This window comes from Hyla sarda, chromosome 4 (assembly GCF_029499605.1).
Source record: "Hyla sarda isolate aHylSar1 chromosome 4, aHylSar1.hap1, whole genome shotgun sequence".
In the NCBI taxonomy this organism is placed as follows: domain Eukaryota; kingdom Metazoa; phylum Chordata; class Amphibia; order Anura; family Hylidae; genus Hyla; species Hyla sarda.
Window position 1 is genome coordinate 30,130,896 of NC_079192.1, and position 27,466 is coordinate 30,158,361.

The 27,466-nt window shown below is 44.4% G+C and overlaps 2 protein-coding genes across 16 annotated transcripts in view; one reads left to right on the top strand and one right to left on the bottom strand.

Annotated features, from left to right (window-relative positions):
- Positions 1–27,466, bottom strand: part of LOC130367694 (surfeit locus protein 4-like) — a 644,664-nt gene that overhangs the window by 312,875 nt on the left and 304,323 nt on the right. For all 8 annotated transcript variants that reach the window (XM_056570310.1, XM_056570304.1, XM_056570309.1 and 5 more), the window contains one exon: positions 6,652–6,854. The gene's annotated coding sequence lies outside the window, so the exon portion shown is untranslated. The remainder of the gene's footprint in view (positions 1–6,651; positions 6,855–27,466) is intronic.
- The window catches only part of CACNA1A (calcium voltage-gated channel subunit alpha1 A), a 358,458-nt gene that overhangs the window by 197,156 nt on the left and 133,836 nt on the right, over positions 1–27,466 (top strand). For all 8 annotated transcript variants that reach the window (XM_056570294.1, XM_056570295.1, XM_056570298.1 and 5 more), the window contains 7 exons: positions 4,406–4,505; positions 5,539–5,699; positions 5,866–6,003; positions 6,668–6,869; positions 7,511–7,675; positions 12,326–12,436; positions 13,273–13,356. In XM_056570294.1, coding sequence (XP_056426269.1) covers positions 4,406–4,505; positions 5,539–5,699; positions 5,866–6,003; positions 6,668–6,869; positions 7,511–7,675; positions 12,326–12,436; positions 13,273–13,356 — 961 coding nt within the window. The remainder of the gene's footprint in view (positions 1–4,405; positions 4,506–5,538; positions 5,700–5,865; positions 6,004–6,667; positions 6,870–7,510; positions 7,676–12,325; positions 12,437–13,272; positions 13,357–27,466) is intronic.

Here is a 27,466-nt window from a genome sequence, read left to right on the forward strand (position 1 = left end):
ACGCCATACAATTCCGTACTTTTGCTTCTGAACTATCCTGGAATAATGAGGCTCTCTGCGCGACCTTTAAAAAAGGCCTATCCAGTCGCATCAAGGATGTGCTGGCCGCACGAGAGATTCCTGCCAACCTCCAAGAACTCATCCATTTGGCTACCCGCATTGACATGCGTTTTTCTGAGCGACACCAAGAGCTCCGCCAGGAAAAAGACTTAGATCTCTGGGCACCTCTCCCACAGCATCCTTTGCAGTCTTCGCCTGGGCCTCCCGCCGAGGAGGCCATGCAAGTGGATCGGTCTCGCCTGACCCAGGAAGAGAGGAATCGCCGTAGAGAAGAAAATCTCTGTCTTTACTGTGCCAGTACCGAGCATTTCTTGGTGGATTGCCCTATCCGTCCTCCACGCCTGGGAAACGCACGCACGCACCCAGCTCACGTGGGTGTGGCGTCTCTTGGTTCCAAGTCTGCTCCTCCACGTCTCACGGTACCCGTGCGGATTTCTTCTTCAGCCAACTCCTCCCTCTCAGCCGTGGCCTGCTTGGACTCCGGTGCCTCTGGAAATTTTATTTTGGAGTCGTTTGTTAATAAATTCAGCATCCCGGTGACCCGTCTCGTCAAGCCGCTCTACATTTCCGCGGTCAACGGAGCCAGATTGGACTGCACCGTGCGTTACCGCACAGAGCCCCTCCTCATGTCTATTGGACCCCACCTTGAGAGGATTGAGTTCTTCATTCTCCCCAACTGTACCTCTGAGGTCCTCCTCGGTCTGCCTTGGCTCCGGCTTCATTCCCCCACCATTGATTGGACCACCGGGGAGATCAGGAACTGGGACTCTGCCTGCCACAGGAAGTGCCTCTCCCCCCCTCCCAGTCCCGTCAGGCAAGCCTCTGTGCCTCCCCATGGCCCCCGTCCTGGTGTCTCCCTGCCCCGTGCCAAGCTTCACCCTCTGCCCCCCCTCCCCATTCCTACTCCTGCTGTACTGCCTGCCGTTGAGGGAACCATCCATTCTGTCCCGGTGTCCTCATCCCAGGGGAGGCAGTCACCGGACAAAAAAAAAGGGGAGACCTAAGGGGGGGGTACTGTTACGCCTAGCGCTCCGGGTCCCCGCTCCTCCCCGGAGCGCTCACGGCGTCTTTCTCCCTGCAGCTCCCCGGTCAGTCCCGCTGACCGGGAGCGCTGCACTGTCATGGCCGTCGGGGATGCGATTCGCACAGCGGGACGCGCCCGCTCGCGAATCGCATCCCAGGTCACTTACCCGTCCCGGTCCCCTGCTGTCATGTGCTGGCGCGCGCGGCTCCGCTCTCTAGGGCGCGCGCGCGCCAGCTCTCTGAGACTTAAAGGGCCAGTGCACCAATGATTGGTGCCTGGCCCAATTAGCTTAATTGGCTTCCATCTGCTCCCTGACTATATCTGACCTCCTCCCATGCACTCCCTTGCCGGATCTTGTTGCCTTGTGCCAGTGAAAGCGTTTAGTGTGTCCAAAACCTGTGTACCTGAACTTCTGCTACCCATCCTGACTACGAACCTTGCCGCCTGCCCCCGACCTTCTGCTACGTCTGACCTTGCCTCTGCCTAGTCCTTCTGTCCCACGCCTTCTCAGCAGTCAGCGAGGTAGAGCCGTTGCTAGTGGATACGACCTGGTTGCTACTGCCGCAGCAAGACCATCCCGCTTTGCGGCGGGCTCTGGTGAAAACCAGTAGCCTCTTAGAACCGGTCCACTAGCACGGTCCACGCCAATCCCTCGCTGACACAGAGGATCCACTACCTGGAAGCCGAATCGTGACATAGACTTTAGAGAATTGACTTTAGGCTTGACTGGACTGTAGATAGTGACAGCAGATATAGACTTGACTTGCTGGAATGACTGTAGATTTGAGGCCTTTCAGGTAGCTGGACACTAGCACTGAGACATCTGGACTCCACTGTTCCTCAGAAAGAGAGCAAAAGAGGAAGATTGCAGCACCTCTCTTCCTTTTAAAGGGGGGCTGTACTAGAAGCCCATAGGCCAAGATGGGGGTCATGTGTTAAGCTGGTGCTCTCTGGGTAACATGTGATAACATCATTTGAACATATCATGTAAAATCTCACAGGTCCTTTAGACAATTACATTAGTCCTTTATATTGTCTATACTTTAGTATACTGACTATACATATGGCACAATAAATAACATTAAAGTAACAGCAGGGGAGACACTGCAGGAGAGCCCCCAGGTCACTGAGGGATTCAACCTGAGAGGGCCTAAGTGTAGTGCAGGACCATGTCCTGTACTGGGACATTACATTAGCCATGGTCAAGAGGTTAATTTGTTGTTTAGACCTGACTGCTGCTAATGTCCCAATGAGCCACTGGGGACGGCCCCAATAACTTGTGATTCAGGCAACATGAAAGGGATTAATACTAGACCATGTACAAAACATGGTCCACACAATTTCTAATGGCTACTATGACCCACCACTTAACACACCACGTCATAGGAAATTTAGAGCTGATTTCACAAATAACCAGATCACAATCAAATATAAAATGTCTGTGATATGGTGGAACAGATAATCTGCATAAATATGTGCTTGAAACGTCTACTGCAATAACATAATGATAAAATCAACATAGGCCATAATCTGGTTAAAATATTTCCAGCACCTGGTTGGATCCACAGCCTAAAGAATAAAGGCTGTTCTGAGGACAAAATACAGTCCTACACAGGCAGACCTAATAAAGTGGCCACTGAGTTTACAATTTTGTACTTATGATAAATGTCGTTCCTTATGGAAGCAAAAATTATTACACAGTATATAAAGCAAGTTATTTACAAATTTACATGACATAGATTTATGTAGAACAATGATGTAAAATGTGTACCTGTCATCTGAAAAATTGTATGATACGTCAAAGAGACATATGACATTTTTTTATTGGTTTGGGTCAGAGTGTTCCGATCCTGACTTATTACAAACACGAGTATGGACAAGTGCGCGCTTTGCGAGTTCTATTCAGTCTCTGTGTCAAGTGACCTGGACTGACTTACAGAGACTGAATAGAACTCACTAAGCGCGCACTTCTCCATACTCGTGTTGGTAATAAGTTGGGTCTCTTAGACAGCTTCCTGACTCTCTCCCTGCTCATTCTTCATCGGTTGGGTTTTAAGCACTCAGACCCCCGAAAGATAAACACTTTTGGCATATTCCTAGAACATGTCAAAGTCCCAGTTTTAAGACTGTGTTCATAAAATGCAGTCTAAGGAAGTTTTTCATGCTTTTTTGTGTTGTTAGGCAATGCTAGGACTGGATCTTAAACATCATAAAGAAAATAATTACCGTATGCCACTTTTCTACTCCTTATTTTGAATAGAAAGAAAAAAATTCACTAATTACACTGTGTGAACTGTATTCTGGACCCTTATGTTGTTGTTTTAGAGTTATGTAGACACTATATGCATGTCACACTGTTACTTATCGGCAGTGGGAAGAGGTTTGGATTAGAAAAGCATGAGTGGCTATTGCCAAAGTGTTGAAATCCTTGTTGTTTTTGAAGTTGTTTGTGGTGTTTTGTCTATGTATCCATGTGTGTGTGATTAATTCCCTCTCTTCCCACACTGGCTGCCTCCTATAGGAGTAACCAGCGGTAATGTTCATTTTGTCCTCTCTCTTTCTCTTATCTGTCTTTTTCACCACTTTTGCCCACACGTCTCCATTTCTCAGTGTAGGCCCTGCATTGTATAGTAATTCTTTCACAGTCCCTCAGTGCATTATCGCAGGATCACACTAGTCCCTTGACAGCTCCTCTGTAATATCAGGTTGTGTAGTGTGTTAGTGAAGACGCTACACCTATCAAACTGTGATGCAGGTGTCCTAAGGCGAGCTCAGGGAGGACAAAAACCTCCTGTGGAGAAAAAGGGTAATAACTCCCACAATTGTGACACTCAGGGGTTTCTGCATTTCATTTAGCACTGTAAATTCAAGTCTCAGAGGAGAGGGTGTGATATCAAAACAGATCGTAAATTCTCCAGGGCATTTGACATTTATGCACCAAGGAGTTTGAATACCCGGCTCCACTAACAGTTCTCTCTTATTTTTTTTCTTTTTCTTCTTTCCTTTCTATCTAAATTTTCTTATCTTTAATATCTCTGCTCAATCTAAAATTTCTACTCTCTGATATTTGTATCTGGTCTGCCTGCATGTTTCCGACTACGTTTCATTTCTCTTCCATGCACGGTCATGTCCCATGCTCATCTCTGTCTCCATCTTCTTCCTTGACGTCCGAACTTTTCCTTCTTTGCTTCTTAATTTTCTTTCTCTAATGTTAATTCTTCGTTCTTGGTGATCCACTTCTTCACAATCTTTCCTTCTCCTGACTACTTCTGCCTCTTCCTCCTCTTTTCGTTTTCCTTTTCTTTTTCGGTCTCACAACAGAGGTGGAAGTAAAGGAAAGGACATTAGCACCATCAAATCTCTGCGTGTCCTCCGTGTCTTGAGGCCTTTGAAAACCATTAAGCGACTGCCCAAACTAAAGGTTAGTATTGTGTATGTAACTTAACCTAAGGTCTCTTCAGTAAGTGCGGTGATCATACACTTTATCAGATGGATGTAAAAACATTAATGGAAGATTCATCCTTGATGATAAAAGTAGGAGTATGGAGCAGAAACTTCCATGTAAATTGTGGGCTTGTCTTCTAATATATCACTTACCTTAACACCCATGCAGATTTTTTTTCTTCCAGGTATGTAACAGATTTTTTTGCCAGCTTAAAGTTATTTTGACCAAAAGCTGAGGGCACACTGGTTTGAAAACACTGGCCTAGAGCCTCCATTTCCTCACACTCTATGAGCATTATGTCGATACTGTATAATAATAACATGTATACACTTAGGGAAAAATGAATGCAGATGAATGCAGATTTTTGCACAATGCAATACCTGCTGAGCAAGTGTATGGTTTTCCCAGTTGCCACGCAAAATTTATTATGTTGCGTACATCACATAAATTTGCACAAATTAAAGGAAACCCATGCAAAGTACAAGGTAAATAGCTCATACATTGAGCCAACTGGTCACTGGAGTACATTTTGTTCCAAAATTATTTTTGCACAAGTGATAAAGTCAGTGCACAAGACCAGTGCAACTGATAACCCCGCCTCCTAAAAGCGCACAACAAGAAAAATTATAAAGATAGCACAGACGACAATTAGATTATAATTTCGGAGCAAGTCAATGCACAAAATAAAAACACACAATTTGCAGGTGCACGTCAGTTGATAAATTCCCCTCCTAAATACATATGGTAAGATTATTTGCCTTTGTTTTATATAATATGTAACAATACCATAGAGGCACTAATTTGGAGTCCTGTGCTAGCACTGTATAGAAATATTATTTTCCATTGTTTCTAAGATCATATATATAATATATATAGAAAAACTATATACAAATAGTGGACAATGGAGCCTACTTAGCTTTTTGCCTTCTTTTTGTAAACCCAGCATAGATAAATAAGCTTTTCTTTCCTAATGGATATAACCCTGATGGCATTGTCTCTCACCTTTCAGGCTGTGTTTGACTGTGTGGTGAACTCCTTGAAGAACGTCCTGAACATTTTGATTGTTTATATGCTCTTCATGTTTATCTTTGCTGTGGTGGCGGTTCAGCTTTTTAAGGGAAAGTTTTTCTACTGTACAGATGAATCAAAAGAATTTCAGAGAGACTGCAGGTGGGTCACTACTGTATAAGATGTAAAGTCATCAGTGCTACCATGTGACTGAGGAGCGCTCCTTAAACAATGGAGATGTTTAGGAAATTTCATATAAATGGGTTTGGGCCTGTAAATAATCATTTCTTTATTTAATGAATTATTGTATCCTTTTTTTTCCTTCCAGAGGGGAATATTTGGTATACGAGAAGAATGAAGTCAAAGCACAGAAGCGTGAATGGAAGAAATGGGCATTCCACTATGACAATGTACTGTGGGCATTGCTCACCCTCTTCACTGTGTCTACAGGAGAGGGTTGGCCAGAGTAAGAGAATATATGTGTTAATATGACTGTATTTGTCAAATGTGTAGTGCAGTGTTTCCCAACCCGGGTGCCTCCAGTTGTTTCTAAACTGTTATTTATTGTCAGTTTAAGGCCATGTTCACACTACGGAATTCTCGTGGGCTGAATTCCACGAGCAGAGATTCTGCCTAGTGACCGCCACCGGAGATGCGTCAGCGCTAGGGCCGCGGGGCACTGAGCCGTCACCATTGACGGCTGTGCAGTGCTCGCGGAATCCGTGCAAAGAATGAACATGTTCTTTCTTTGTGCAGAACAATTTCAGCGCTGTGGAAATTCCGCAGTGTGAACGGGTCTCGCGGAGACCCATTCACACTAATGTTAAGTTCACACCGCGGAATTCCGCTTGTGGAATTCTGCGAGAATTCCGTAGTGTGAACATGGCCTAATATGTATAGTAGTGTCTGCTCATATGTAGCCATCCATTGCAAATAGAGGACACTGGATGCCAATTTAGTATTGTAGATTCAGGGGTCTTGGATGACCCCGTGTGGGATCTTACTGATGCTTGCCACAATAAAGAAGCGAGGCATGACTGTTTATCCATTTCCAGTTCTGGTTTGACGTTCAGATAAGAATATTTGATTTAGTCACTTATCTTTGTCCACTTACCCATTTATTTTCACAGTGTACTCAGGCACTCTGTGGATGCCACCTATGAAGACCAAGGTCCCAGGCCTGGATTTCGCATGGAGATGTCCATCTTTTATGTCGTATATTTTGTGGTTTTCCCTTTTTTCTTTGTCAACATTTTCGTAGCCTTGATTATCATTACATTCCAAGAGCAAGGGGATAAAATGATGGAGGAGTACAGTCTGGAAAAGAATGAGGTAAATATGTTTGTCCTGGCAGCCCAAGCATTTTAGGGATAGGTTCTCAAGCTGCATTGTGGTAAAGTCTGAGCGACATTAAAAAGTCAAGTAACCATTATGAAACCAAGAATGACAGTCTGAGCCATGCAAAGTGTCCAGAACAAGTGCCAGCTGACTATAACATTACAGCTGCACAATACAACCAGTGGACTGTGTAGAAGTCAATAGAAATCGACGCTGCTGCTTAAATCACATTGCACAATAATTTAAGTTTTATGAGTTGTTTATGCTAGAATTATATTGTAACTTTTGCCATTTCGTAACAATATAATGTAAACTTCTTGAGGGCTCATAGGTTCATACATGGATCCCGTACAACACATAAAGTCTCCACTGGTCTGTACTGTGAACCTGTGGGGATTTAATGTGACTCCTGGAGGCACTATATTCTTGTAGAAGTAAAGTGTCCAAATAGAATATCCTTGAAATACTATTGTAATAAAGTATGTCACAATAGAATGATATGGTTCAGAAAAAACTCTGGGTCCCTATGTAGCCTGAGAGTGCCATATTATGGACCAGTATAACACATGTGCATGAAACCTAATTGTGATAATACCTTTTCTCTTATTTTTTTATTCATTTTTATTTTTTTACAGAGAGCATGTATTGATTTTGCTATAAGTGCCAAGCCGCTTACCCGTCATATGCCACAAAACAAGCAAAGTTTCCAGTATCGAATGTGGCAATTTGTGGTGTCCCCCCCTTTTGAGTATACAATTATGGCTCTGATTGCCTTGAACACCATTGTGCTGATGATGAAGGTAAGTGGAATTCATGGTACACATCATTAGCAATGAAAAGGTGTCCATAGACAGCAAAGTGCAACCCCACCATAATTGTTCAATTTCAGGGGGACTTCTAAGACTACTAAAATAATAATAAATCCACCCCTGTATGTTAGCTTCAGTCTGTGTACCTAACCCCCTATACAAAGTAAAAGGTTGCATTAGATTCTGTTTTAGAGGGCCCTAGAGCCACAGTTGTGGGATACAAGTTTGGAGAAGGAAGGGCTGAGGCAAGAGAGGGTGATTGGCACGACATTCTCCTTTTCCTTAAGCTCACTGGCCTGATGGAGTAAAGCACTAAATTCCATCGGTATCCACATCTAGAACTAGCAGAAGTTAATATGGTTTAGACTTGCTGCCTTCTTTCAGTGGGTGATACATAAACTGGGGGAGATTTAGGAAAACTTGTGCAGAGAAAAAGTGCCCATAGCAACCAATCAAATTGCTTCTTTCATTTTTCAGACGCCATTTAACTTGTTGGGGACGAAGGGCGTATGGATACGCCCTCGCATCTTATCACTTAAGGACGGAGGGAGTACCTGTAGGCCCTCAGCATTTTCGATCACTGGCCGGCATCCTGTGCCAATGCCCAGGGGGGTCCTGAGACCCGGCGATTTGCGGCGATTCTGGGTCATACCGGTCTCCGGTGACCCGGAAAATAAGGGGGATCGGGGGTGTACAAGACACCCCCGGTCCCTCTGAAGGGATAGGAGTTAGGTGGCAGGGGTGCCACGCCTCCTATCCCTGCTATTGGTGGGTCAGAAACGTCCTACCAATAGCAGATCGGGGGTGGGGTTAAAGTTTGGTTCCCCGTCCTGCCCACCCACAGTAGTCCGGGCAGAGCAGGGGAACTGTAGGTGACTTACCACCGGCGGCGGCAGCGGGCAACGATCGGCGGCGGTAGCAGTGGGGGCCATGACATGCGGCTTGCTCCCTGGTGCAGACTACGGAAGCAGGTAGGTTGCCTAGCAACATCTGGAGGGTTACAGTTTGAGACCACTATACAAGTGGTCTCTAAACTGTAGCCCTCCAGATGTTGCAAAACTACAACTCCCAGCATGCCCAGACAGCTGTTTGCTGTTTGGGCATGCTGGGATTTGTAGTTTTGCAACAGTTGGAGGGCTGCAGTTTGGAGATCACTGTGCAGTGATCTCTAAACTTTGGCCCTCTAGATCTTGCAAAACTACAACTCCCAGCATGGACAGGGTACATTCACACAGGCAGGTTTACAGTGAATTTCCTGCTTCAAGTTTGAGCGCATATTCCTAGTGGAAAACTCACCGTAAACCGCGGCCAGTACGAATGTATCCTAAAAACACTACAGTACACTACACTAACACATAATAAAGGGTAAAACACAAATATACACCCCCTTACACTGTCCCCCCCAATAAAAATGAAAAACGTATCGTACGGCAGTGTTTCCAAAACGGAGCCTCCAGCTGTTGCAAAACAACAACTCCCAGCATTTCCGGACAGCAACTGTCTGTCCAGGCATGCTGGGAGTTTAGCAACAGCTGAAGGCACCCTGTTTGGGAATCACTGGCATAGAATATCCCTATGTCCACCCCTATGCAATCCCTAATTTAGGCCTCAAATGCGCATGGAGCTCTCTCACTTCAGAGCCCTGTCGTATTTCAAGGAAACAGTTTAGGGCCACATATGGGGTAATTCCATACTCTGGAGCAATTGCGTTAGAAATTTTGGGGGGCTTTTTCTCCTTTTACCCCTTATGAAAAGGAAAAGTTGGGGTCTACACCAGCCTGTCAGTGTAAAAAAATAAAAAATTTTACACTAACATGCTGGTGTTGCCCCATACTTTTTATTTTCACAAGAGGTAAAAGGAAAAAAGACTCCCAATTTTTGTAACGCAATTTCTCCTGAGTACGGAAATACCCCATTTGTGGGCGTAAAATCCTTTGCGGGTGCACAACAGGGCTCAGGAGAGAGAGCGTACTATGTACATTTGAGGCCTAAATTGGTGATGTGCACAGGGGTGGCTGATTTTACAACGGTTCTCAAATAAACGCAAAAAAATAAATACCCACATGTGATCCCATTTTGGAAACTACACCCCTCACGGAACATAACAATGGGTATAGTGAGCCTTAACACCCCACAGGTGTTTGACGAATTTTCGTTAAAATTGGATGGGAAAATGAAGAAAAAAAATGTTTTCACTAAAATGCTGGTGTTACCTAAAATTTTTCATTTTCACAAGGGAAAATAGGAAAAAAGCCCCCCAAAATTTGTAACCCCATTTCTTCTGAGTATTAAAATACCCCATATGTGGATATAAAGTGCTCTGCGGGTGCACTACAATGCTCAGAAGAGAGGGAGCGCCATTGGAATTTTGAAAAGAAAAATTGTGTTTACAAAGCCCCCATAGTGCCAGAACAATGGACCCCCCCACACACACGTGACCCCATTTTGGAAACTACACCCCTCACGGAATGTAATAAGGGGTAAAGTAAGCATTTATGCCCCACAGGTGTCTGCCAGATTTTTGGAACAATGTACTTTTTCAGTTGCACAGCCCACTGTTCCAAAGATCTGTCAAATGCCAGTGGGGTGTAAATGCTCACTGTACCCCTAAATTCTGTGAGGGATGTAGTTTCCAAAATGGGGTCACATGTGGGGGGGGGGGGTCCACTGTTCTGGCACCACAGTGGGCTTTGTAAATGCACATGGCCCCTGACTTTTATTCCAAACAAATTCTCTCTCTAAAAGCTCAATGGCGCTCCTCCTCTTCTGGGCATTGTAGTGCGTCAACAGAGCACTTGACGTCCACACATGGGGTATTTCCATATTCAGAAGAAATGGGGTAACAAATTTTGGGGGGCATTTTTTTTTCATTTACACATCCGACTTTAACAAAGAGTCATCAAACACCTGTGGGGTGTTAAGGCTCACTGTACCCCTTGTTACGTTCATTGAGGGGTGTAGTTTCCAAAATAGTAGGCCATGTGTTTTTTTTTTTGCTGTTCTGGCACTATTGGGGCTTCCTAAATGCAACATGCCCCCCAAAAACCATTTCAGCAAAATTTGCTTTCCAAAAGCCAAATGTGACTCCTTCTCTTCTGAGCATTGTAGTTCGCCCGCAGTGCACTTGACGTCCACAAATGGGGTATTGCCATACTCAGAAGAGATGGGGTTACAAACTTTGGGGGGCATTTTCTTTTATTACCCCTTGTAAAAATAAAAAATTTGGGTGAAAACCAGCATTTTTGTGAAAAAAAAATCATTTACACATCCAACTTTAACAAAAAGTCGTCAAACACCTGTGAGGTGTTAAGGCTCACTGTACCCCTTGTTAGGTTCCCTGAGGGGTGTAGTTTCCAAAATAGTATGCCATGTGTTTTTTTTTTCCTGGCACCATAGGGGCTTCCTAAATGTGACATGCCCCCCAAAAACCACTTCAGCAAAATTTGCTTTCCAAAAGCCAAATGTGACTCCTCTTCTGAGCATTGTAGTTCACCCGCAGAGCATTTTACGTCCTAACATGGGGTATTTCCATACTCAGAAGAGATGGAGTTACAAATTTTGGGGGGCATTTTCTCCCATTACCCTTTGTAAAAATGGTAAATTTTGGGGAAAAAATGCAAAGTTTTTTTCATTTACACATCAGAATTTTACGAAAAGTCGTCAAACAGGTGTGGGTCCTTCCCTTCTGAGCCCTCTACTGCGCTCGCTGAGCACTTCACATACACATATGAGGTATTTCCTTACTCGAGAGAAATTGGATTACAAATTTTGGGGGGCTTTTTCTCCTATTAACCCTTGTAAAAATTCAAAAACTGGGTTTAAAAGAACATGCGAGTGTAAAAAATGAAGATTTAGAATTTTCTCCTTCACTTTGCTGCTATTCCTGTGAAACACCTATAGGGTTAACAAACTTTCTGAATGTCATTTTGAATACTTTGAGGGGTGCAGTTTTTATAATGGGGTAATTAATGGGGTATTTCTAATATGAAGGCCCTTCAAATCCACTTCAAACTGAACTGGTCCCTGAAAAATTCAGATTTTGAAGATTTTGTGAAAAATTAGAAAATTGCTGCTGAACTTTGAAGCCCTCTGATGTCTTCCAAAAGTAAAAACATGTCAACTTTATGATGCAAACATAAAGTAGACATATTGTATAAGTGAATCAATATATAATTTATTTGGAATGCCTGTTTTCCTTACAAGCAGAGAGCTTCAAAGTTAGAAAAATGCAAAATTTTAAATTTTTTCATCAAATTTTTGAATTTTTCACCAAGAAATGATGCAAGTATCAACCAAAATTTACCACAAACATAAAGTAGAATATGTCACGAAAAAACAATCTCGGAATCAAATTAATAAGTAAAAGCATCCTAGCGTTATTAATGCATAAAGTGACAGAGGTCAGATTTGCAAAAAATGCCCCCCTCCTTAGGGTCAAAATGGACTCCGTCCCCAAGGGGTTAAAAAATGAAAGAAGCAATATGAATCCACTTTTCTTTTGCAGAGGCAAGCCACAACCCCCTTGTCCCCAAAAAATAAAGTGGGACTGTGGGAAAGGAATTTGATTGGTTGGGAAAAATCATTACAAACTATGAACAGTCTTATACATATGGTTATTCCAATGCTAGTTTTCTGTTTTAGTTTCATGGATATTCCAACACATATGAGCAAGTCCTTAAAACATTTAATATCGTCTTCACATCTCTATTCTCTCTGGAGTGTCTGTTGAAGATCATGGCTTTTGGGGCTCTGGTAAGTTTCTCTCTCTATATATATATATTTATGTTCATTTTAGAATACCAGTCATTTTATAGGGCCAACATATTCAATAGCGCTGTTCACGGATTGCAATCACAAGCAAACTATTTTCCCATTTCACACACACACTGGGGATAATTCCTTATGCAGCCAAGGCCAAATACTGGAATTTTTGGGGGTCTGGAGGGAAATCAGAGTATCCATAGAAAACTAACAATCCATGTAGATTTTGCCCTGGTAAGAGTCAAACCCAGGACCCAATAACATAAGGGGCATTTATCATTGTCTTTAGAGCTGTTTTTGTGTGTAGATTTGTTTCACATTTAGAGCAGCGCTGCACCTCAGGCTATTTTTTGCGCCTTTTTAGTTAACACTTTATTTTTAAAAGTATGTACAGACCAGCTGTTAAGGTAAGTCTTATGCAGCGGTAATGAATTTATCAACTCAGACTTTTTTGTGAAAAGGCACAAAAAGGTACAAAACCACCAAAAAAGTCTCTAAAATATACCAGCCCAGACTTATCTTAGCTTTTTGGTGTATTTGAAATTTCAGAAAATGTGACCTGCCAAAATGTATCAAATGCCCAGCGACCATTTCATACATTTGGTGATCCTGCACATAAAAATAAAAAAAAGTGTAGAAAAATGCTTTACTTACACCTAAAATAAATTAATGTCCCCCATTGTTCTCCTCAGATATGTCTAGGGGAACGAGGGCTCCATAGCAACATATCCTATAGGGGGAAAATGGCAGACAACTTCTAGTGACCACAAGAACTCCAGCCATGTCACACTGCACGTTCAAGTCTTTTTGTTTTTTCTTTATTTTAGAACTATTTCCGTGATGCTTGGAATGTCTTTGATTTTGTGACAGTACTTGGAAGCATTACAGATATTGTAGTTACGGAGTTCTCGGTAAGTTCCTATGAATGACAGAAATGTGTTCTCTCTGCAGTGGTTCTGTGAGCTCTCCTGAGTGTATCACAAGTGTACTTAAGTCTGTCATCTAGAGCACATGAGTATGGGTGGTGGACGTTTATGATGGGAATGGCTTGAGTGAGAGTTGCAAATTGTATAAGAACAGGAGACAAATCTTCCCACACATAATAGTGAAGGTTCCCAAGTGTTATTCTGGATATTGTGAGCATGGAGCTAAGTACATGTCCATGGTATAAATCTGCTTTGTATTGATCTGCAATACAGTGTCTATGGATTACTGTTGTGTCACACCGTACTTACAGTATGTGCTTTTACTTTTATATGTGGCATGCTCCATTGAATGCTGTATTATTGAAGTATACAGAGAAATACTAGAGGTGGAGTGCCATAGGGACTATTCCATGTTCACAGTCCCTTAGGCTATGTTTAGACGGTGGAATTTCCATGCGGAATTCCGCTTGATATTCAGCCTTAATTTACTGTACATTCACTTTATTGGGATTCTGCTGTCCCATATACACAGGGGAATTCTACTTTCTGCAAAAATATAAGACCAGTCTTAAATTTTGCAGAATTCTGAGGCAAAAGCCCATTGAAGTCAAAGGAGCTTGAATTTCGGCAGAATTCTGTGTTTAGACATCACAGAATTCTGCCGTAATTCTGTTCAGAGAACTTTGCTAATGGAATCTATGCAGAATTATTGTGTGAACATAGCCCAAGGGTTCATGCACAGTGAGGAAATTCCTTGCTGAATTCACATGTAATCAATGCCACACAGAGTCGGTCCTTATTTCATGTGGAATTTTACTGCAGAGGTAAGCATAGAGCTTTTCAACAGATTCCACTGAAAAAAGAGATAAATGGGATATTTCTGCGAATTCCTCTCTGACTAATCCTGAGCTTCATATTCGTAGTGTGCATGAGCCCACCAGACTTCTACCTTCGAACAGATGCTGTTATGTATCCAGAGGCATACATACAGATGTATTATCTGAATATTACTTATTATAGAGAGGGCTGGATTGCTGTCTCATTCCCTGGTGGCACATGTGTTTTAACACATTTTTCCAGATAAAGAATAAGCATATTTATTGGCTTCTTTCCCAAGGCACTTATTAGCTTATTTGCCAAGGCACATAATGCATTATATGGCAAGTTCACCAAATGACTAACCAATCAAAATCATACAGAGTTCCATAAAGAAAAATACTGGCTTCGTCTTGACCATAATATTACCATATGTGACCGTTTAGTAAAAATAAAGTTCTGCCCATAGACATCATTCAGCTCCCAGCTCTCCTTTATATCTAGATTGAGAATAGAGAATGCTAAAATTCTAAAGAATAACATAAATAACCCTTCAAATGTTTCTTGCACTTACTTCCACTTTGCTCTTTTATGATAGTATCATTGGCATAGCTATAACTATAGACCCCATAGAATAAGTGAATGATACAGTGCAGTGCGGGGCAAACCCCTATTATATGTAATTCAGTACTCTGAGGGACTGATGCAGACCACAGTTTTAAGTGCTGTGAGAGGCAAAATGCCCTCTGTCAGTAAGACAGTTCTATGAGTGAGTGATGCAGTGCCCTGTGTCAGTAGTATGGTGTTCTAAGTTGTAGTGCCTGTGTTAGTAGTACAGTGAGTGAGTGAGCAGTGCCAGTTTCAATATTGCAGTCCTATAAGCGTGTGGTGCAGTGCTCCGAGTCAGTAATGCAGTGCTCTGAGTAAGTATTACAGTGCCTGTATCAGTAGTACAGTGCTGAGTGAGTGATGCATGCCTGTGTCAGTAGTGCAGTGCTAAAAGTGAGTAATGCAGCACCCTGTGTCGGTAATGCAGTTCTCTGAGTGTTGCAGTGCTTGTGTCAGTAATACATTGCTGAGCGATTGATACAGTGACTGTGTCGGTAGTGCAGTCCCCTGTGTCAGTAATGCCGTACTTATGTCAGTAGTACAGTACTGAGTGAGTGGTGCAATGTTTGTGTCAGTAGTGGGGGAGACCACCATTATCAGTAGTGCAGTGTTATGAGTGAGTAGTGCAGACCCCTTTTTATCAGTACTACAGTGCTCTAAATGTGTGGTGCAGACCCCTATTATCAGTAGTACAATGCTCCAAATGAGTAGTGCAGACCCCCGTTATCAGTGGAATAGTGCTCTGAGTGTGTGGTGCAGACCCCTGTTATCAGTAGTACAGTGTTCGGAATCTGTGGTGCAGACATCCTTTATCAGTAAGTAGTACAATACAGTGAGTAGTGCAGACCTGCTTTATTTGTAGTACAATGCTCTGAGTAAGTGGTGCAGACCTGCTTTATCTTTGGTACAGTGCTCTGAGTGAGTGGTTTAGACCCTCATTATCAGTAGTGCAGTGCTCTGAGTGAGCGATGCAGACCCTCATTATCAGTAGTGCAGTGCTCTGAGTGAGCGATGCAGACCCTCATTATCAGTAGTGCAGTGCTCTGAGTGAGTGGTGTAGACCCTCATTATCAGTAGTGCAGTGCTCTGAGTGAGTGGTGTAGACCCTCATTATCAGTAGTGCAGTGCTCTGAGTGAGTGGTGCAGACTCCTATTATTAGTAGTGCAGTGCTCTGAGTGAGTGGTGTAGACCCTCATTATCAGTAGTGCAGTGCTCTGAGTGAGTGGTGCAGACCCTCATTATCAGTAGTGCAGTGCTCTGAGTGAGTGGTGCAAACCCTCATTATCAGTAGTGCAGTGCTTTGAGTGAGTGATGCAGACCCTCATTATCAGTAGTGCAGTGCTCTGAGTGAGTGGTGCAAACCCTCATTATCAGTAGTGCAGTGCTCTGAGTGAGTGGTGTAGACCCTCATTATCAGTAGTGCAGTGCTCTGAGTGAGCGATGCAGACCCTCATTATCAGTAGTGCAGTGCTCTGAGTGAGTGGTGCAAACCCTCATTATCAGTAGTGCAGTGCTTTGAGTGAGTGGTGCAGACCCTCATTATCAGTAGTGCAGTGCTCTGAGTGAGTCGTGCAAACCCTCATTATCAGTAGTGCAGTGCTCTGAGTGAGTGGTGCAGACCCTCATTATCAGTAGTGCAGTGCTCTGAGTGAGTGGTGCAGACTCCTATTATTAGTAGTGCAGTGCTCTGAGTGAGTGGTGTAGACCCTCATTATCAGTAGTGCAGTGCTCTGAGTGAGCGATGCAGACCCTCATTATCAGTAGTGCAGTGCTCTGAGTGAGTGGTGTAGACCCTCATTATCAGTAGTGCAGTGCTCTGAGTGAGCGATGCAGACCCTCATTATCAGTAGTGCAGTGCTCTGAGTGAGTGGTGTAGACCCTCATTATCAGTAGTGCAGTGCTCTGAGTGAGCGATGCAGACCCTCATTATCAGTAGTGCAGTGCTCTGAGTGAGTGGTGCAGACCCTCATTATCAGTAGTGCAGTGCTCTGAGTGAGTGGTGCAGACCCTTATTATCAGTAGTGCAGTGCTCTGAGTGAGTGGTGCAGACCCTCATTATCAGTAGTGCAGTGCTCTGAGTGAGTGGTGCAGACCCTCATTATCAGTAGTGCAGTGCTCTGAGTGAGTGGTGCAGACCCTTATTATCAGTAGTGAAGTGCTCTGAGTGAGCGATGCAGACCCTCATTATCAGTAGTGCAGTGCTCTGAGTGGTGCAGACCCTCATTATCAGTAGTGCAGTGCTATGAGTGAGTGGTGCAGACTCCTATTATTATTAGTATAGTGTTCTAAGTTTGTGGCACACAGCCGGAGCCAGACGGAAAGTGTCCTTCGTGTGATGCAGTGCAGTGATGATGTTATGGATGGTCTTGTCCAATTGGTACTTTTCTTTGAGTGAGCTGTGTAATGGCCTATGCCAGTGGTACGGTGCTCTGAGTGGGTGGAGCAGTGCCCTGTGGGGCTCTCTCTCGTATATAATGATCAGTGTATTTCTGTCTTGTCTTTTTCATGTCTCTTTCTATCCCTCTGATATATTGGCCCCCGGCAAAAAAAAACTCATCCAAAATGCACTATGAATCTCATGTGTCCATCCATGAAACTGGTCTGTGTCTTCATGCCAACTACACCCCACCTCCCCCCATACCTAATATAACCCTAACCCCAACCCCACGCACAAATTCCTGCTGCAATCTCCTCCATCTACAACTGCATCGCAGAACCCGGTTGGTTTGTAATTTATAACCTAATGCATAAACATTACCTGCTGCATGTCAGAGGTTGTGCACTCAAACTCACCCCATCCCTCACTCTTGTTCCTGACATGCCAATCTAAATCTTGTGTTCTTCTGATCTTCTGCGTGAAACCCTTTAACCTTGTGCCAGCAACTTACTCTCAACTTATTTACATATGACTATACCTGTTGTCTATTCACACAGTGACATTACTACTCCCTCATCTACATTTAACTATACATGCAGAACAATCATACAGTAACATCACTGCTTACACAAGTACATTCACTGCTACCACATCTATGTCTAACAATGCCTTCTATCCATTAATACACCGATATGACTGCTTCCAAACCTACTGTACACCTGACTATACCTGCTGTCTATTCATACAGTGACATCACTCCTCCCTCATGTACATCTTACAATACCTGCTGTCTATTCATACAGTGACATCACTCCTCCCTCATGTACATCTTACTATACCTGCTGTCTATTCATACAGTGACATCACTCCTCCCTCATCTGCATCTGACTATACCTGCTGTCTATTCATACAGTGACATCACTCCTCCCTCATGTACATCTTACTATACCTGCTGTCTATTCATACAGTGACATCACTCCTCCCTCATGTACATCTTACTATACCTGCTGTCTATTCATACAGTGACATCACTCCTCCCTCATCTGCATCTGACTATACCTGCTGTCTATTCATACAGTGACATCACTCCTCCCTCATGTACATCTTACTATACCTGCTGTCTATTCATACAGTGACATCACTCCTCCCTCATGTACATCTTACTATACCTGCTGTCTATTCATACAGTGACATCACTCCTCCCTCATCTGCATCTGACTATACCTGCTGTCTATTCATACAGTGACATCACTGCTTCCTCACCTACATCTGACTATACCTGCTGTCTATTCATACAGTGACATCACTCCTCCCTCATCTGCATCTGACTATACCTGCTGTCTATTCATACAGTGACATCACTCCTCCTTCATCTGCATCTGACTATACCTGCTGTCTATTCATACAGTGACATCACTCCTCCCTCATGTACATCTTACTATACCTGCTGTCTATTCATACAGTGACATCACTCCTCCCTCATGTACATCTGACTATACCTGCTGTCTATTCATATAGTGACATCACTCCTCCCTCATGTACATCTTACTATACCTGCTGTCTATTCATACAGTGACATCACTCCTCCCTCATGTACATCTGACTATACCTGCTGTCTATTCATACAGTGACATGACTGCTTCCATATCTACATCTGACTATACCTGCTGTCTATTCATATAGTGACATCACTGCTTTCCAATATACATCTGACTAGACCTGTTGTCTATTCATATAGTGACATCACCGCTTTCCCATACACATCTGACTATACCTGCTGTATATTCATTAGAGATGAGCGAATCGAAGCTGACAAATCTGAATTTGTTATGAATTTCATGAAAAATTGGATTTGCAACGAATGCGAATATCGCTGCGATTCTATCATGCGACTCGCTTAATTATACTCCATTTAGTGCAGTCCAGGCTCCAGGGCATCTAAAATGGCAGATCCACATGTGAGGACATGGGGCAAGGAACTCTGGGAAGGCAAGAAGACAAGACGGGAAGGCGGGATGACCTTAAATCACATGCAGGATGCAGCCTATCAGCAGCCAGTCACCCCTGTGATGTCACAGCCCTATATAATGGGCAGCCATATTCCTGCTAGTCACTTCATTCATTACACTGCAGAGAGATAGAACAGACAGCCTGTGTGTGTGTTACACAGAAAAGCTTTTTCCAGCAGCGTTTCACCTAGTCACATCAGCGTTCTGGTAGACAGAGAGCATTGCTTTTTTTTCACTGAAAAGGATTTTTACTGCAGTCATTAACCTCCCAGTCACTTTCTACAGCATTGTATTACAGAGAGGGGCAGAGAGCTGTGTGTTGCCTCATACATTTCAACAAGCTGCCTCAGCTTGATAAACCTTAGCAGAAGAGGCAGGAATAATTTTTCAGCGCAATTTTGTATCTTTGTTCCACAACAAATCATCTGCTGATTATACTGATCTGTAGACGGTATAATACTCAGCAGTCCATTCCTAATAGTCTTTGACAGAGTGTAATTTTGGATTTAGTACACAGCTTTTTTGTGCTGCAGCACTGTTGTGTACTGCTGGTGTTGTGCAAAAATAAGTTTTTTTTCAAGCATACTGTAGCGCATTTTTCTGCCCTCATAAGTGCATACCACATACCTACATCTAAGTAGTGTACTATTTTGTACCTGTTAATCTGTTAAGGGCCTAGATACTGTGAAAGTCCAGGCAAAAAAGTAGTCACCAGCTGGTGTTTTACTAAAATATGTTTTTTTAAGCATACTGTAGCACTTTTTTCTGCCTTTATAAGTGCATACCACATACGTACATCTAAGTAGTGTACCATTTTGCAGCTGTTAATCTGTCAAGGGCCTACATACTGTGAAAGTCCAGGCAAAAGTACTCACCGGCTGGTGTACTCCAATACTTTTTTTTTTAAGTGTACTGTAGCGCATTGTTCTGCTCTCATAAGTGCATACCACATACCTACATCTAAGTAGTGTACTATTTTGTACCTGTTAAACTCTCATAGGCCTAGATACTGTGAAAGGCCAAACAAAAGTACACACCTGCTGCTGTTCTAGACAAGTACTGTTTTAAGCGTAGTGAAATGTATTGTACTCCCCTCATATACACACTAAGTATGTCAGGCAGAGAAGTGCCAGGACATGCACAGAGGAGTGGCAGTGACCTAAATTCATCAGGGGCAGGCAGAGGTTGCAGTAGACTAGGGGCGAGTGGCAGAAGGAGTCACAGCAAGAAGCCTGAGCTCTTGGTATCAGCTAGCGGTCGTGTCTTGACCAGCAATAAATCTGCCGTCATCGGTTGGTTAACACGGTCATCCACTTTATCACAAGTGACATCTGATACCCCCAGTCAACAGTCGGTGGGTTCCTCCCACACAACCCTCAGTTGGCATGGCCCGGGAGCAGTCCCTGTCCTTCCATTGCCTCTGTCCTATGCTGTTCCCTCCCCTAAAGAAGTATCTTATGCTGTGGGTTCAGCTCCACTATTCAGTGAGGATGATCCAAAAAAGGACAGTCAGCAGCTACTGTCCAGCCAAGAAGTGGAGGAGTAGTGATGAGGAGAGTGATGTGGGAGGCGGTGTTGCCAGCGTTCAGGGTCCTGAAGCAGACACTGTTGAGAAACCTGAGGAGGATATCAGTGACGTGCAGACACTTGTTGATGATGATGAAGCCGATCACAATTGGGAGCTGGGTGCAGAAGGGGCTTCATCATAATCAGGAGAAGAGGGTTGCTGGTTGCCCTTGAAGCAGCAGCTGAGCCAGCAAGGTGGTAGCATGGTTGGCAGTCAGCATGGTGGTAGAAGTGGAAATTCTGGAGCCAAATGTGCCTAGGGGAGACCACCTGCTTTGCGGCAGCCTACCTTTCCAGGAGGTAGTGGAACAGGGGTTCCTGGAGACGGCAGCAGCAGCAGTCAATTAGTGGTTGGTGGGAAAATCAGCTACTCGGCGGTGTGGCAGTTTTTCCTCAAGCATCCAGAGGAGGTTAACATAGTCACATGCAAGATGTGTCGGCAGAAGGTGAAGCATGGTCAGGGTCCCAATGTTGGCACCACGGCCCTGCATCAACATATGCTGCGCTACCATAAAGCTGCCTTGGAGAACCGTGGCTCCGATTTAGTGGTCCAGCCTGCTGCATCACCCAGTGACACGATGCTCCCTCTTTCAGCTAGCCAAGGCTCCACCACCTTAGCCGAAGAGAGCTGTGTGTCATACCCTTCTTCTGTCGCTCCAGATGCTTCTGCTTCTCCTACTTTTAGTCAGTGATTCCACCAACAATCCATCGGCGAAGCCATGTCCAAGAGACAACAGTATGCGCCCACTCATCCAAAGGTGCAGAAGCTGAATGTGCACTTGTCCAAGTTGCTGGTGCTGCAGTCCCTCCCTTTTCAAGTGGTGGACTCTGCACCTTTCAGATAACTGATGGTTTGTGCTGAGCCGAGGTGGAGAGTGCCAAGCCGTCAGTACCAGCCCTGCACAATTTTGTGAAAGAGAAGGTGGGCCAGTCCTTGAGCCTGTCGGTGTGTGTACCAAAGTGCACGCCAGTGCTAATGTCTGGAGCTGTAACTATGGTGAGGGACAATACATGTCCTTTATGGCCCACTGGGTGAATGTGGTTCCTGCACAGCCACACCACCAACTTGGACAGGCCACACCGCTTCCTCCTCCACGCTCTCAGGCCGTTGGTTCTGTGACTGTGTGCGACTCCGCCTCCTCATCCTCCACCGTGTCCTCAGCCTCCACTGCACAGACAAGTCTTAGTGCCCCTTCAGCATACCATGTGTGCAGGGCACAGCGGTGTCACACTGTTCTTCACATGGTTTGCCTTGGTGAACAGAGTCACACAGGGGAGGAACTGCTAAAAGTAATTCATAAAGAAATCGGAGCATGGCTTGCTCCACGAAAACTGGAAAAGGGAACCATGGTGACTGACAACAGGAAGAACATCTTGTCTGCGCTGCAACAAGGTAGGCTAAGCAATGCGCCCTGTATGGCACAAGTGTTCAATCTGGTTGTCAAGCGGTTCCTGAAGTGTTCCCCCCATTTTCAAGACATCCTAACAATGGGAAGGAAACTTTGCATGCACTTCAGCCACTCGTATACCGCAAAGCACACCCTCCTTGAGCTGCAGTGTTAGAACAGTATCCCCCAACACAGTCTTATTTGCAATGAGGCCACACGTTGGAATTTTAAACTTCATATGTTGGACCGACTATACGAACAGAGAAAAGCCATCACCGATTTCTTGATGATGGAAAGCGGATAGGGGGACTTCCCTGTGTAACTTCAATGTTAACCAGTGGCAGCTCATACGTGACACCTGCCGTTTGCTCAGGCCCTTTGAGGAAGCCACATTATTAGTCAGTCGCCAGGATTACGGGATGAACAACGTCATTTTACTGCTTCATTTCCTACAACACGTATTGGAAACGATGGCTGGTCCGGATAATGGAGACATGGCACCTACATCTCATGGCCACATGAGCCCTCTGGGGGCTGAACTGGAGGAGGAGGGGTAGGGGCACAGTGGAGCACAGTTTAGGTTTTGTGAAATGGGCAGTTTTTCTAGTCATCTGACAGGAGAGGAGCAGCAGGAGCAGCCAGAGGAGCTAGAGAATTATGGGGAAAGCGAGACAGAGAACCCAGACACACCGTGGCAGTTTGCAGTGGAAATGGAGTCAGGGAGTCCCTCCGAGTCACTTGCACAAATGGCACGATGCATACTCACGTACTTGCATAGTGACCGGCGAATTGTCACCATTCGGCAGTGGGATGACTTCTGGCTTTCCACCTTATTGGACCCTCGCTACCGCCACAAAATGGGGGGGGCCTTTTTTACACCCACTGAGAGGGAGGACGAACTGACCTACTGCAGAGATATCCTACGTAGTCAGTTGGCCGATGCTTATCGGCACCATCGTCCATCATCTCGCAGGTCTGACTCAGGAGGCCCTTTGCGCTCACCTTCCACTTCCATGGCTGCTGGAGAGGGGTAGGGTGGAAGAAGCAGTACCAGCTCCATCAGCAGCAGCCTGAGTATACTGTCGCTGATGAGTACCTTTCTTCACCCGCAGAGTGAAGCAACTCATCAGCAGCAGGTAGACCTGGAGCAGGACCTGAACCGGCAGGTGGTGGCATACCTTGACATGACCATGCCAACACACCTTGAAGATCTGCTGGACTTCTGGGCAGCTAAACTTGATTTGTGGCCGCAACTAGCAAAGTTTGCCCTGGAAAAGCTGTCCTGCCTGGCCAGTAGTGTGCCATCAGAGTGGGTGTTTAGTGCGGCAAGGGCCATAGTCACCCAAAAGAGAACATGTCTGTCCACAATAAATGTGGAGAGACTGACCTTTGTGAAGATGAATCAGGCATGGATCAGCCAGGATTTCCACCCACCAATTCCTGATGCATCAGAGTAGATTGACCATGGTGCCACACCAACACTTCACAAATATGGATAGTGCCAAACAGATTTAAGGCACTGCTCCCCAGTTACAAACATTCTTCCGCATCAGACCTTTTTTGACCCACCTTCGTCACAGGGTACTGGTATTGCTACCCACCTTACCACTCTGTCACTGGGTCACTTTCAGGACTCCTGATGCTGCTGCCACCTCCAGGCTGTCTCATTCAGCCACTATATCGTCTCCTCATGCTTCTGCCACCTCCAGGCTGTGCCATTAAGCCACTATATGGTCTCTTCATATGCTGCCAACTCCAGGCTGTGCCATTCAGCCACTATATGGTCTCCTCATGCTTCAGCCACCTCCAGGCTGTGCCATTCAGCCACTATATGGTCTCCTCATCTGCCGCCAACTCCAGGCTGTGCCATTCAGCCACTATATGTTCTACTCATGCTGCCACCAACTCCAGGTTTTGCCATTCAGCCACTATATGGTCTCCTCATCTGCCGCCAACTCCAGGCTGTGCCATTCAGACACTATATGGTCTTCTCATGCTTCAACCACCTCCAGGCTGTGCCATTCAGCCACTATATGGTCTCCTCATCTGCCGCCAACTCCAGGCTGTGCCATTCAGACACTATATGGTCTCCTCATGCTGCCACAAACTCCAGGCTGTGCCATTCAGCCACTATATGGTTTCCTCATCTGCCGTCAACTCCACGTTGTGCCATTCAGCCACTATATGTTCTACTCGTGCTGCTGCCAACTCCAGGCTGTGCCATTCAGCCACTATATGGTCTCCTCATCTGCCGCCAACTTCAGGCTGTGCCATTCAGCCACTATATGGTTTACTGATGCTGCTGGGCCTGGGACATTGCCTAGAAATTTTCATGGTAGCACTAGCTACCATAAATCTTCAATTAAAATTTTAAAATTCATCTTTAAATCTTAGGGATTGTGAGGCCTTATGGTCTCCTCATGCTGCTGCGAGCTGCAGGCTGTGCCATTCAGCCACTATATGGTCTCCTCATGCTGCCGCCAACTCCAGGTTGTGCCATTAAGCCACTATATGTTCTCCTCATGCTTCAGCCAACTCCAGGCTGTGCCATTCAGCCACTATATGGTCTCCTCATGCTTCAGCCACCTCTAGGCTGTGCCATTCAGCCACTATATGGTCTCCTCATCTGCCGCCAACTCCAGGCTGTGCCATTCAGCCACTATATGTTCTACTCATGCTGCCACAAACTCCAGGCTGTGCCATTCAGCCACTATATGGTCTCCTCATGCTTCAGCCAACTCCAGGCTGTGCCATTCATCCACGATATAGTCTCCTCATGCTTCATCCAACTCCAGGCTGTGCCATTCAGCCACTATATGGTCTCCTCATGCTTCAGCCACCTTCAGGCTGTGCCATTCAGCCACTTTATGGTCTCCTTATGCTGCCACAAACTCCAGGCGGTCATTCAGCCACTTTATGGTCTCCTTATGCTGCCACAAACTCCAGGCGGTCATTCAGCCACTTTATGGTCTCCTCATACTGGTGCCACCTCCAGGGCGACATGTGACTCCTTGTTAGATTTGGTCCTTTGTATCCACACGCCGGGGCCCACTTAAGAGTGTAATCTTAAATTTCAATTTCAAAATCTTAAATTTCAGTTTAAAAAAATCGATGTAATCTTTTCAAGACTGAGGCCCTATGGTCGTCGACGTCATATAGTAGCTGTGGAATTACCACAAGGATCCAATGAAACAGGTTGGAGCGATCACAACGAACCATTACTGATTAAATGAAACACTTGCAGTTCCACAAAAGAGTAAGACAGTAAGGGGGGGGGGCGGAGGTGGTGAGAGGCAATGGCCAGAACAGGTGGTAACTCGCCTTGCGGCGAACCCCCAGCACGATGCTCACCAGAATGGGTACTCAAAAAAATTTAAATAAATTCAAATTAAGTTAAATAAAAATTACATAAAAAAATCTATTTACTCTCTTCAATTTTGACACCATATGGTCTCCCTGCTGCCACATTCAGACGCTCTGTCGCAGTGATTCTAATAGCGATGCCTGTAATTTGCATCTCATACTGAATAACAGTATTGTTTCACTAACACAGCACACTCACTATGCATCTTAGAACTAAGCAAACTGTTCTACACCCCTTTTGAGGCTCTCTGTAGGCCAGAAATAGCCTTTGTTTAATACAGATTCGCCGCAAATAAATTTGGACCTAAACTAATTTTTCCGGAAAATTCTGCGAATCGGCTGAATCGAATTTTTCAAAAGTTCGCTCATCTCTACTATTCATATAGTGACATCACTGCTTTCCCATACAGATCTGACTATACCTGCTGTCTATTCATACAGTGACATCACTGCTTTCCCATATACATCTGACTATACCTGCTGTCTATTTATACAGTGACATATTTGCTTCCCAACTAAGATCTCCTTATAGCTCATATGACTGTCATGACTATATTAAATATAATCATATTCCTAAACATTTTCATACTTAAAAACTCCATTCATTGCGTCTCTGTTCTCTATAATATACAGAACATGATGTAATATACAGAACATGATGTCAACCTACTCTTCACATTTCATTCCAACATTACACTCTAGACCCTTCTTCCCTCTTCCTCTATCAATGCTATTTCACCCTAAATTTCTAATAGTTTGACAAGACTGCATGACCCCTTGGTCCTGCTAAGGTTTTTGGCTTTGCCTATTGCTGTGCATGATGCATTGTCCCAGCTAAATACCAGGAAGCTTCTGGGGTACCTGAGGAACACTTCAGTTAACGTTTAACACTTCATACAAAATTAAGTCCATTTCTCTAAACTTCTTTATAGACAGTGTTAAACACCATCCTGGCCTCACATACTGGCCAGGGGACCTGACTGGTCAGGAGAATAGCATTCCATCTCTGTTCTCCACATCTTTCTGCAATGTTGCAGAGTTTTGAAAATTACCTAATTGCCACCGGTTTGTGACTGGTATCAAGTCAAGGACTAAGGAAAGCAGTGGCTTCGAGTCATGTCCGCCATGCCTCCTCCCATGGGTTTTTGTCTTGATTTTTCTACACTTAGATTGTCATTCACGCCTGTCTGGGCAGGAGGGGGCAAAGCAAGTGTGACTGGAAGCCACCATGGCACATAAAGTTACTTTTCAAACTCTTTGTGGCATCACAAGAGCTAAGGAAAACAGTATTGTAATGCTGTTCTCATGATTCTAAAAGCCACATCTTTTCTGTCCTGGGTTAATTTATGTCATCTGAGCTCCCACGTATGTACACAGTACATGGTTAGATGTAGATACAGAAAGTAGAGTTTTCCTTGAAATTATTCTTCAACATTCTAGAAGGTTCATCAACACTGAATGTTACTAAACAATGGTCATATACACAATTTCCAAGCTTTGTGCAATTATAAACATATGGTTATCGCCACTACGTATAAGACAACCTATTGTATCTGCAGGGACCCCAGAAGCACCTGTTTTAATCTGGGACTTACATACAATGGATCCCTTGCCATAAAGGAAAAATGTTAATATGAGACAGGATCGCTTGGAAATGCTTCAGTTTTTCTTATAGATTCTGATATATTTTGCCGGGGAGAATGTGCTTTTGATGTCCAGCTGGTAAAACCTCTAGGCTAGATGGGCCCCATGTATAAAAATAAAAAGCTGGTGCAGGCAAAACTGAGAGGAGTTGTCTATAGGAACCAAACCAAATCATTGTTTTACTTAGGCTACCAAGTAACTAAATTCTGATTGGTTACAATAGGGAACACCTCCACGTATTGTGGGCACTACTTTTTATACATGTGGCCCTGTGTACTGGGGATCCGTTCCATGTTTGAGTGTAGGAGACTCATAACCAATA